Raw genomic sequence first — 12,396 nt, 5'->3', positions numbered from 1 at the left:
TAGTGCGCAAAGTGACAGTTTGCTGCACCGAGAGAAACGTGTACGCCCGAGCCGTAGGCAAGTAGCCTTTCTCTCAGTAAATAACTGTATATTGAATAACAACGAGCGCGAAGCGCAAGTAACTCTAGTTTAGTGTCCTGCCGGAGCGCGAAGCGCGGAGGCCTCTATCTTTGGGGGTGCGCGAAGCGCTCAGTAAGTGTATAGTGAATGATTACGAGCGCGAAGCGCGAGTAACTCTAGTTAAGTGTCCTGCCGGAGCGCGAAGCGCGGAGGCATCTGTCTTTTGGGGTGCAGGGGAAACGCTCGTTAACAAACGGAATGATAGTTAATTACGAGCGCGAAGCGCTCGTCATTCAATCAATTAATCAATCAAATCAAATCATCTATTTCGCCATTTAAAAAAAACAATCACAAATAAAGAACAAATCAAATATGATGAACAATAAATTTAAACAAAATGCAAGTGTTAACTTAAAATAAGAAAATAATAATACAAAATCATAAATATCTCTTTACGTATGTATATATAATTTACGTGTTATATATGGCATCACCAGCAAAAGAATAAACTTTGCCCGCTGGTGACCGTTGCAAATCGAAAATATTATAATATTTAAAAAAAAAATCCTCATCATTAAGTCATTTCTGAGAATAAAGAAAAGAGAAAAGTAAATAAATTATATGGGATACTAGTTATTTGTGCAACTAGTGCGCAAAGTGACAGTTTGCTGCACCGAAAGAAACGTTTACGAATGGTTTGTTCAGTGCAGCAGAGGAACTTTGCGCACGTATTTCACATTACATTTTTCCTACAGTTACCATTGAATATGAAAAGTGGGTAATTATGGGTAAAATTGCCTGAAATGCATCAAATGTTTTTCTGTGTAATTTTATTATTAATAAATTAAATTGAATAATAATGTAGTAGTGTTTGAATGACTGGGCGGCTGTGTGCTGTGTGGATGGTGGCCACAGCTGACATCCACTGTTGTACACCATGTCCTTAATATAACAATATTAGTGTTACCAACTTAATTTTGATTTTGCTGCACTGGTGCTCCATATAACCTACTAATTATTTTGCGTTGTCATGCTGCAAATCTGGAGTACGCAAAGTACTCACTTTGCGCACTAGTGCAGAAAAGTGATTCTTTGCGTTCTGTAATCAGTGCAGGAATGGCCACTTTTCAAGGTAACTGTAAGAAAAATAAATTTTAATTCAAGTAAGGTTCTCCATTGAAGTGAAATAGTTTGCAATTATCCAATCTTTTATATCATTACTGGTATCTCTAGTTATATGTTGTGTTAAATTAAAAGGTAATATATTTATAAACTTGTTGCTTAAATATCTCAACTGTCTCTTAACTAGTGTAAATTTTGCATAATAAACTTCGTATCATTCTATTTGAATAGTAGGCCTACTTACAGGTTGTGCGGTTTGAGGCGACTGATGACTGGCAGTGGCAACCCTTAGCAGCTTCTTGACTCCACCGCCAAAGAGCGAGGCCCACACCGACGGATGGTTGAATCGTTGGCCTGCCAGCCTGTACAGTATGTGACAGTCACAGGTTGACGTGGCATAGACGACCAGAGACATGTAAGCAGCGACGAATGCCTCGCATAGCAGCACACTCAGCCTCGGCTGGTCTTCGTCCTTTTCACGAGCTAGAAGGGCGCGCAGGTTGGTTACACCTGTTGAGATTGATTGAGTACTTTATTTATGTAGATTACAATATATACTGGCTTATACACTTATATACAATAGCTTACAATACAGCAGAATTATAGATGAATTTACATAATATAGACTAAGAAAATTATTATTGAACTGTATATGATATGAAAAAGCAATTTGTAATATAATAACTATAGATAATTATATTGTAATGCATCTACATAAATTGGCGGAGTTTTGGACATATCAATGTCCATTCTTCTTCGGAGAGAATATTCAAAATATCCTTCCCACTAACTCTCTACCTATATTAGAGACTATCAGCGTCAAACAGCTCCAAGGAAAAGAACTACGTGGACTATCGGCTTGGGATAACAGTAAAAGTTGCGACATAAACGCCCTATACCATGGGATATCTACTTATGCTATAGTTTCTCTATGATATCACTGAACTCATAATAAACACCAGGTAACAATGTTTTTATTAACACTGAGGCCCCTATTCTTGATATAGTGATGTCCACGTTGTAATGGCAGTGTACAATTGACAATACTGTTGCTGTCCTTTTCTATCATACAACAAAACAGATAGCGCTATCTCTCTCTGGCTTTGCAATGTTGTCAGTTTGCCAGAATATTTTATTTTTACTTTTGAAAGTGACTGTACAAAAGTAGACTAACGATTCTCAGCCGCCATTTTTTTTCTTCATTTCATCAAAATACTTAAGCACACAAGTCGTATAACTGATTTTAAAATGTATTTTTGAAACAATGAAATAATTTTTAGACATCACCGTATGAGAAACACAAATTAAAATACCTGAAATGACATTTTAAAAGTTGATAACTAACCATCCTAGTCTTTATCCAGTTAGCCTACACGTTTAGGTTAGACCTACTCGTACCGGTATAAAAAATAATTGAAAGGTTATTTCAGAATTATTTCCAATTAAATTACTTATTTTAAAAAGCATTTATATTCTTCTATAATTTTTCAAAGAAATTGGAATAGAATACCTACCAAATAACTTAATTTCTGTTGCTTTGAAATTCAGATTTGCAACATGGCAACCCAAAATACTTAGTAGGTTATATGGAGCAACAGTGCAGCAAAATCAAAATGAAGTTGGTAACAGTGACTGCTGTGGCTGCTATAGTGAGCAGACGTGCAACCAAGCACAACGCGCTAATTATTATTCATTATATATTATAACCAAGGACAACGAGGACTTTAGGATTTTAGGATTAAGGTTTTTATAAATAATAAAATTACACAGAAAAACATTTGATGCATTTCAGGCAATTTTACCCATAATTACCCACTTTTCATATTCAATGGTAACTGTAGGAAAAACTTAATGTGAAATACGTGCGCAAAGTTCCTCTGCTGCACTCAAGAAACCATTCCGCCCGAGCCTGGTGCAGCAAACTGTCACTTTGCGCACTAGTTGCACAAATAACTATTTCTTGATTAATTTGACATTAAATTGATTATTTTATTGAGGAAATAATTATTTTTAGATTAAATTTGATGGGATGAATTATTAAGTAACAGCTGTGTACACTCAGTTGCAAAATGGAGAGACTTGGCAACGTTTTTCTCCTATCTTTCTTCACTGCCACCAACGTGGACCTTATTATAGCACTATCAATTTGTAGCACTGCAAGGTTGCAATTTTTTGCACTCAAGTATTAGAAGTTACTACAATTAGAAGTAATTGGGATGTATTTGTTTGTTTATTTAATATGAATGAATATAGTTATTTGTGCAACTAGTGCGCAAAGTGTCAGTTTGCTGCACCGAAAGAAACGTTTACGCCCGAGCCGTAGGCGAGGGCGGAATGGTTTCTTGAGTGCAGCAGAGGAACTTTGCGCACGTATTTCACATTAAGTTTTTCCTACAGTTACCATTGAATATGAAAAGTGGGTAATTATGGGTAAAATTGCCTGAAATGCATCAAATGTTTTTCTGTGTAATTTTATTATTGATAAAAACCTTAATCCTAAAATCCTAAAGTCCTCGTTGTCGTTGGTTATAATATATAATGAATAATAATTAGCGCGTTGTGCTTGGTTGCACCTCTGCTCACTATAGCAGCCACAGCAGTCACTGTTACCAACTTCATTTTGATTTTGCTGCACTGTTGCTCCATATAACCTACTAAGTATTTTGCGTTGCCATGTTGCAAATCTGGAGTGCAGAAAAATTTTTCCCGCACTAGAGCGGAAAAGTGATTCTTTGCGTTCTGTAATCAGTGCAGCAATGGCCACTTTTCAACGTAACTGTAGGAAAAATGAATGAATGAATGAATGAATGAATGAATAAATGACTTTGGATGTATTACCAGGCCACTTGGCAGGAGAAGTAGTGACTTGAAGGGGTTCATCAGTGCTGTATCTTCTCTTACGATTTTGTCCGGCAATCAAATGACTACTGGCGCATGTCAGCGATTCTGGGCCCACACTCTGGTAACTGGATAAAGAAATGTATTCATTAATACATAAAATACACCAATAAATACATAGATGGAAGAGAATACAGAATACATAAATGGATACACAGTAATCCTAACAATCCTATCATATTAAGCGAGCAATTTCTGTATTATCTGATTATTCTGTATTAGATCTTGTTATTTATGTTAGAGTAAAAATCAGACTATAGAATTATTCATCATAAATCAGCTGACAAGTGATTACACAGATGTGTGGAGAAGCCAGTCTATTGCTGTATTTCCATAAGGTCTATAGTTTCAATCAGGTACTTGTGGGTGAGGTCTACTGTTCACAGAGCTACTAGTATAAAAGGAAAAAGGAGCCTACTTCATACGCCAATATTAGAGTAGAAATCAGACTATAGAATTATTCATCATAAATCAGCTGACAAGTGATTACACAGATGTGTGGAGAAGCCAGTCTATTGCTGTATTTCCATAAGGTCTATAGTTTCAATCAGGTACTTGTGGATGAGAATACTGCGTGAGGTCTACTGTTCACAGAACTACTAGTATAAAAGGAAAAAGGAGCCTACTTCATACGCCAATATTAGAGTAAAAATCAGACTATAGAATTATTCATCATAAATCAGCTGACAAGTGATTACACAGATGTGTGGAGAAGCCAGTCTATTGCTGTATTTCCATAAGGTCTATAGTTTCAATCAGGTACTTGTGGATGAGAATACTGCGTGAGGTCTACTGTTCACAGAACTACTAGTTATATGGTTGTCTGGTTATGTGGTTATATGGGTATATATTTATGTTCAACGGATCTCGAAAACGGCTCTAATGATTTTCACGAAATTTGGAATACAGTAGGTTTATGATATAAAATTCGATTGCACTAGGTCTCATCCCTGGGAAAACTCACTGAAGGACATGAAAAGAATAATTCATCCTTGGAAAAACATATGATGATTTCGTAGTTTGTCGATAACTGAAGATGCGTGTGCCTGTGTGGGAGATCAGCTGTGTAATACCGTATCTCGCGAGAAATCAAGAGATATCAATAATCTGATTTGTTGACATGAGATGGTATATATCATAATATTCAAAGTGAATAATTATTTTACAGTTCTAAATGATTAGTGAGTATTATTTTGTTATTCAATTTGGTATGTAAACAATCTAAATTTTATATTTTTTTGTGTAGTTGAGAAGTTGATATTGTGGTAATTATTCATATTGAATGAAAAAGACTAAGAAATTGTCAAAAAACCACTGATTTATTGATAATTAGAAAGACCGGTTTCGGTTATTACACCATTGTCAATCTCTGATAAACTAAAACTAAATACAAGAGCAGCAGAATTTATACTAGTAGGCGAGTACTGCTATTGGTCGAGGGCATGAACGCCTGCCATTGGCCTAGCTAGACAGTCTCCTCCCCCTACACGGTGTGACAAAATGGCGGCTTAAGCAACAGAATCGCCATGATAATAAAACTTACTTTCAGTACAAAATAAGAACCAAGAAAACAAATCAAATCAAATGTTCTGCAAAGTTAGATTCCCCATTATAACTTTGCAGAACATTTGATAACAAATAATCACAAGTTCACAGTTAAGGAGAATGTTGAGTTTCTGCATGTTAATAACAAAGGCAGATCTTTGAATATTCTAGAGGCTTTAGAAATAACAAGAGTAATTAAGGAAAATCCCCAGTATAGTTTAAATGACCAGATTCATTTCAACCAGTACAACACTACGAATTTAGTTTTATCATAAACATGTAAGCATACATTAGTCAATAGTTTTTCCATTTACATATTTATTTTATCATCTTTCACATTTGTTTTCTTGGTTTTTATTTTGTACTGAAAGTAAATTTTATTATCATGGCGATTCTGTTGCTTAAGCCGCCATTTTGTCACACCGTGTAGGGGGAGGAGACTGTCTAGCTAGGCCAATGGCAGGCGTTCATGCCCTCGACCAATAGCAGTACTCGCCTACTAGTATAAATTCTGCTGCTCTTGTATTTAGTTTTAGTTCATCAGAGATTGACAATGGTGTAATAACCGAAACAGGTCTTTCTAATTATCAATAAATCAGTGGGTTTTTGACAATTTCTTAGTCTTTTTCATTCAATAAATTTTTTATGTTTTCAAATACTTTGTATTTGTATCAAAATTTGACCTGAAGTGTTTGGAACATAACCTACTTTTTGGAATATTTATAGTGTACAAATCAAAATTCTGGGAATTTATTACGAATGTTTTACAAATAGTTGAATATTTGCCAGGTAGCTAATGGGTACGAGTCAACAGTGTAATCTGGAACATAAACGCCCAATACCATGGGATCTTCTTTGGCTATCTTTTATCTATGTTATTACCACAATATGATACAGTATATCTGCTTTAGATATCTGCTTAGAGCTATCTGCTTTGTCAAATGATAGACAAGGATAGCAACACTAATGCTGATCAAATACTGCCATTATAACGTATAAGAAGTACCTCACTATAGGTGGTTTATGCTACAAATTTCTTCCCCGATTACTGTCGACTACTGTCTATTATTAGTGTGTTGTTGGGAGTGTAAGAGTGTAATAAGGGCACAGTATGAGAGACTACCAGCGTCACATAGCTTCACCAAAAACAACTACTAGGACTATCGGCTTCAGTTAACACTCACATTTGCAACATAGACACCCTATACACTGTCTATATTAGTGTGTTGTTGGGAGTGTAAGAGTGTAAGAAGGGCACAGTATGAGAGACTACCAGCGTCACATAGCTTCACCAAAAACAACTACTAGGACTATCGGCTTCAGTTAACACTCACATTTGCAACATAGACACCCTATACACTGTCTATTATTAGTGTGTTGTTGGGAGTGTAAGAGTGTAAGAAGGGCACAGTATGAGAGACTACCAGCGTCACATAGCTTCACCAAAAACAACTACTAGGACTATCGGCTTCAGTTAACACTCACATTTGCAACATAACGGTCCAACACCATGGCATATCACTACACATGATACAGTATCACCATAATATGATACAGTATCATCTCAACTTGATGCACAACCCCATAATTTGATACAAAACTTGCAAACTTTGAATGAATTCTACAAACTATAGCATATCCTCTTATACTATCTTTCCTCTATGTTTAGTGTTAACTCACCTATCAGCTTGCTTGACATTACAACTGTCGCTGTCACACAGTGACTGGTAGATACAGGCCGACAAAGCCACTGAGAGGTCGCGTAGCACAAACACTTCGCTAAGGTTAACCCGGGTTAAAGTTGGCGGGTTACGAAGTTCGATTATGGTTTGCAGCATGTCGTGGGTCAGAGCCTGCAATAAAGAACAACAAATTTATCACAAAAAATATACATAAAATGATACAACCGTTTCCATAAACTCCAATCTAAGATGACTGAAATAGTTATTTGTGCAACTAGTGCGCAAAGTGTCAGTTTGCTGCACCGAAAGAAACGTTTATGGAAAGAAACGGAATGGTTTCTTGAGTGCAGCAGAGGAACTTTGCGCACGTATTTCACATTAAGTTTTTCCTACAGTACCATTGAATATGAAAAGTGGGTAATTATGGGTAAAATTGCCTGAAATGCATCAAATGTTTTTCTGTGTAATTTTATTATTGATAAAAACCTTAATCCTAAAATCCTAAAGTCCTCGTTGTCGTTGGTTATAATATATAATGAATAATAATTAGCGCGTTGTGCTTGGTTGCACCTCTGCTCACTATAGCAGCCACAGCAGTCACTGTTACCAACTTCATTTTGATTTTGCTGCACTGTTGCTCCATATAACCTACTAAGTATTTTGCGTTGCCATGTTGCAAATCTGGAGTGCAGAAAAATTTTTCCCGCACTAGAGCGGAAAAGTGATTCTTTGCGTTCTGTAATCAGTGCTGCAATGGCCACTTTTCAACGTAACTGTAGGAAAAATAATTTTAATGTGAATATTATTCATTCCTATAGTAGGAAGAAGGATGAAATAATAGTAACAATTTAAAACATTTATTTATACAAAGAATTATATTTCAAACATTAATTTATACAAAGAATCTCGCACTGAATTTCATATTAACAAAATTTTATTTTTACCTTCACACATCCTCAACAAAATCACTCTGTCTCTCTCGCTCTTAGGCGGGCTAACTGTGCTCGATTCAATTTTTTACATAGCAAGTCGCGCTCATTTTTTCAAGTTAAACAAATTATTATTGGCTGAGAAACGATTTATACTACTTTTGTGATTGAAAACTACCACAACATTGTGATTACTACAACATAACCTATTCACTTATACCTATTATACTTACACTTATACCTATCCACTTATACTTATTCACATAACCTATTCACTAAGTAGTGGCGCAGTCGCAGGAGATTGCTCCGTTTCACTCTCTCCCCAGGTGAATGCCTTCGGGTTGCTGCTGCGTTGCTCGCCACTGCTCCTATTCGTGCTCTTTCCAGACGACCGTGAACCGAAACGAACGCTCTCACTCGCTCTCATTGTGAGCGCATAACGTGGGAACGTAACGCAGTTTCTTGAAGTGTCACCCGGCAAACCAATTTATAAGACGTTGTCACGTCAAAATGTAAATTCGAATAGATAGAATTTGAGTAACATCTGTTGGTATCATTCAACTCATGATAAATACCTGGTAACAATTTTTTTATTTTAATACAGTGAGGTCCACGTTATAATGGCAGTATTTGATTAACATTGGTGTTGCTATCCTTGTCTATCATTCCACAAATCTATCCTTTTCTACCTCCAGATCGTTTTGTAACAATGTAGAAATATTCTATTATATTAAGCGAGCAATTTCTGTATTTTTATATCTTGTTATTTATATTCTACGGATCTAGAAAACGGCTCTAACGATTTTCACAAAATTTAGAACATAGTAGGTTTATGATATAACAATTCGATTGCACTAGGTCTCATCCTTGGGAAAACTCGCTGAACAACATTAAAATGATAATTCATCCTTGGCTGAAACAGCTGTGGATAGTGGAAAAATGAGTATGTGAAAAATCAAATTATTGCATCCCCGAAATTCATAAGTTGACGTATAGCCAGCTGTGAAATATAAACACGATCATTTTAGAGAATTGTGTTCTGTTTATCAATAGATAAAAATAACGAGCGAAGCTGGGTGCCCCGATATTAAAATTAATCTAAATTTTGAAAATCTATTATTATTATTATTATTATTATTACTTATTGAGAAATATATTTTCTTGATGAAGGAAATATAATAATTTTAATCAAAAATGGCCAATTGAAATAACATCAGATATACCGTCATCAGCTATCCTCTACTTCTCTTTCTCCACTCTTCTCTTTTTTGGTAGAGAGTTAGTGGGGAGGATATTTTTAATATTCTTTCCAAAGAATGGACATTGATATGTCCAAAGCTCCGCCAATTTATGTAGATGCATAACAATATGATTATTATCTATAGTTATTATATTACAAATTGCTTTTTCATATCATATACAGTTCAATAATTATCTACTTAGTCTATATTATGTAAATTCATCTATAATTTTGCTGTATTGTAAGCTATTGTATATAAGTGTATAAGCCAGTATATATTGTAATCTACATAAATAAAGTACTCAATCAATCAATCAATCAATCCACTGTTATTATAACATTGGCCTCACAATGGCTGTTGGATTCCCACAGAATCGACGACAACTGTTTTGTTCTAGTGTGATCACACCCTTATAATTAAGACTAATTGATTTGAAACTAGTATCAACTGAATCAACCTACTGTGTCTACACCCCTATGTAACAACATCCATTTATTCCTGTATTGATCGTCAGTGACAACTTTTTTTGTGCCAGTGTGTCCACACCCGTATGTAGCAACATCCATTTATTCCTGTATTAATTGGCAGTGGCAACTTTTTTTGGTGCCAATGTGTCCACACCCCTATGTAACAACATCAATTTATTCCTGTATTAATTGGCAGTGGCAACTTTTTTGGTGCCAATGTGTCCACACCCCTATGTAACAACATCAATTTATTCCTGTATTAATTGGCAATGGCAACTTTTTTTGGTGCCAACGTGTCCACACCCCTATGTAACAACATCCATTTATTCCTGCATTAATCAACAGTGGCAACTTTTTTTGGTGCCAGTGTGTCCACACCCCTATGTAATAACATCAATTTATTCCTGTATCAATCGGCAGTGGCAACTTTTTTTGTGCCAATGTGTCCACACCCCTATGTAACAACCTACATATACTAACCTGTAGCATTCTGACCGGATCGGCAACAACAGTCTTGTTGCAGGCGACCGAGGCGGACAACAAGGGCAGAGTGGTGGGGAAGGGCAGGGGTGACAACAGCTGTTGTTGAGTCTTCTCCTGCTGCAACTCCTGCAACAATAGGACCAGCTCCATCCTCACCGAGGCCAGGCCGCCCCCACTCGCCCCGTGCAGCGAACAGTAGCTCAGCAGAGTGCGCAGCAAAGTCTCGTTCGCTAACAGAGAACAGGGCAACAATATTAGGTTAGGTTAGGTTAGGTTCTTAATTTTAAAATTAAAATTAAGATTCTTTATTAGCAATTACATTCTTTACATCACATTTACAGTATGTAGAGAATTTCTGCTTTGTCAATATACATATTAGAATCAACATAATCAATTACAGTCAATAAATTAATCACAAATAAAAGAAAAATCTGGTACACTATCATAATAACTTATTTTATAATGATTTATCATTGGGATAAGATAAAACAATTAGTATCATCTGCAAAAAAAATGGTAGGACCAAGATTTGAAACTGGGTATGAATTCTACAAACCATGGCTTATCTTCTTATGCCTTTTCTTATTTCTTTTACCTATGGTATCACCATAAATGATACAGTATCATCTCAACTTGATACACAACACCATAATTTGATACAAAACTTCCAAACTTTGAATGAATTCTACAAACCATGGCTTATCTTCTTATGCTGTCTTTTCCCTATGGTATCACCATAAATGATACAGTATCACCACACTATGATACAGTATCATCTCAACTCGATACAGTATCATCTCAACTTGATACACAACACCATAATTTGATGCAAAACTTCCAAACTTTGAATGAATTCTACAAACCATGGCATATCTTCTTATGCTATCTTTTCTCTATTCTTTAACGTAGGCCTACCTTTTAACCATCGTTTGCGCCTAGCAGCTCTGTAGACTTTTGCTTCAAAATCAAGTTTCTCAGCCATAAGAATGTCATGCAACGTCGGTTTCTCCCCTCTGCCGAAAGTCGGTGTGCTATTGTATTCACGCAACTGGTCAGGCCCTGTTTCGCCAACACCGTCATCTAATCAAAAATGATTTATTCATTTATTCATTCACTGATTCACAGAAAATAATATTGGAGCCATTATTAGAGTGATTTATTTACTAATATCTCAAAAATAATTGGGGAAAAATAATGAATAATACAGTTTGTTATTAAATCTATATATATATAAAAGCGAAATGGCACTCACTCACTGACTGACTCACTCACTCACTCACTCACTCACTCACTCGCATAACTAAAAATCTACCGGACCAAAAAACATTCAAATTTGGTAGGTATGTTCAGTTGGCCATTTAGAGGCGCACTCAGAAATCTTTTGGCAATACTTTAACTGTAAGGGTTGTTTTTAAGGGTTTAAAGTTCGTCTTTTAGCATGTATATTCTTCTTCTCCCAATCTCTCAATTTCCATATCATATATTAATATAGAACTATAATCTAGATAGAGTACCTCTTCGAAACAGTTGTTAACTGGCAACTAAATTAATAATTTTGTCAGGTTGGCATTAAGTTGAGTTGACTTTGTTAGGTTGGCACCAAGTTGAAGATTTAAATGCATTTATCGCGGAAAAATTGATTGGGCACTGCTACTTCAATCCTGGGAATATTATATTACTAGCAGTCAGGCTCGCTTCGCTCGCCATATCCGTTTAGCCAGCCGTTTAGTCTGGACCCCCGACTGGATTGTCCTAATATATGATAAAAATGAAAAATGCAGTCGAGCGAAGCGAGCCTGCTGATCTCATTCTTGGATGATCCAGACGGATCATCTTGGATGATCATTCTTGGATGATCCTGGCTAGACGGATATGGCGAGCGAAGCGAGCCTGACGGCTAGTACATACTTAAGGCTCAACTGACACTTAGGCGACTCAGGTGGAGAAGAGACTGGACTCTAGTGGAGAG

The 12,396-nt window shown here is 36.1% G+C and overlaps 1 protein-coding gene across 1 annotated transcript in view; it reads right to left on the bottom strand.

The window, feature by feature from the left end:
• The window catches only part of LOC111063758 (dmX-like protein 2), a 478,861-nt gene that overhangs the window by 58,599 nt on the left and 407,866 nt on the right, over positions 1 to 12,396 (bottom strand). Inside the window, exons 48-52 of the mRNA XM_039435348.1 lie at positions 11,343 to 11,507; positions 10,425 to 10,657; positions 7,306 to 7,478; positions 4,021 to 4,148; positions 1,427 to 1,692 (exon numbers count right to left, since the gene is read on the bottom strand). Of these exons, the coding sequence (XP_039291282.1) occupies positions 1,427 to 1,692; positions 4,021 to 4,148; positions 7,306 to 7,478; positions 10,425 to 10,657; positions 11,343 to 11,507 (965 nt within the window). The remainder of the gene's footprint in view (positions 1 to 1,426; positions 1,693 to 4,020; positions 4,149 to 7,305; positions 7,479 to 10,424; positions 10,658 to 11,342; positions 11,508 to 12,396) is intronic.

This window comes from Nilaparvata lugens, chromosome 9, assembly GCF_014356525.2.
Source record: "Nilaparvata lugens isolate BPH chromosome 9, ASM1435652v1, whole genome shotgun sequence".
Classification (NCBI taxonomy): domain Eukaryota; kingdom Metazoa; phylum Arthropoda; class Insecta; order Hemiptera; family Delphacidae; genus Nilaparvata; species Nilaparvata lugens.
The sequence above is the reverse complement of the archived record's forward strand: the minus strand, read 5'-3'. Positions and strand labels throughout refer to the sequence as shown.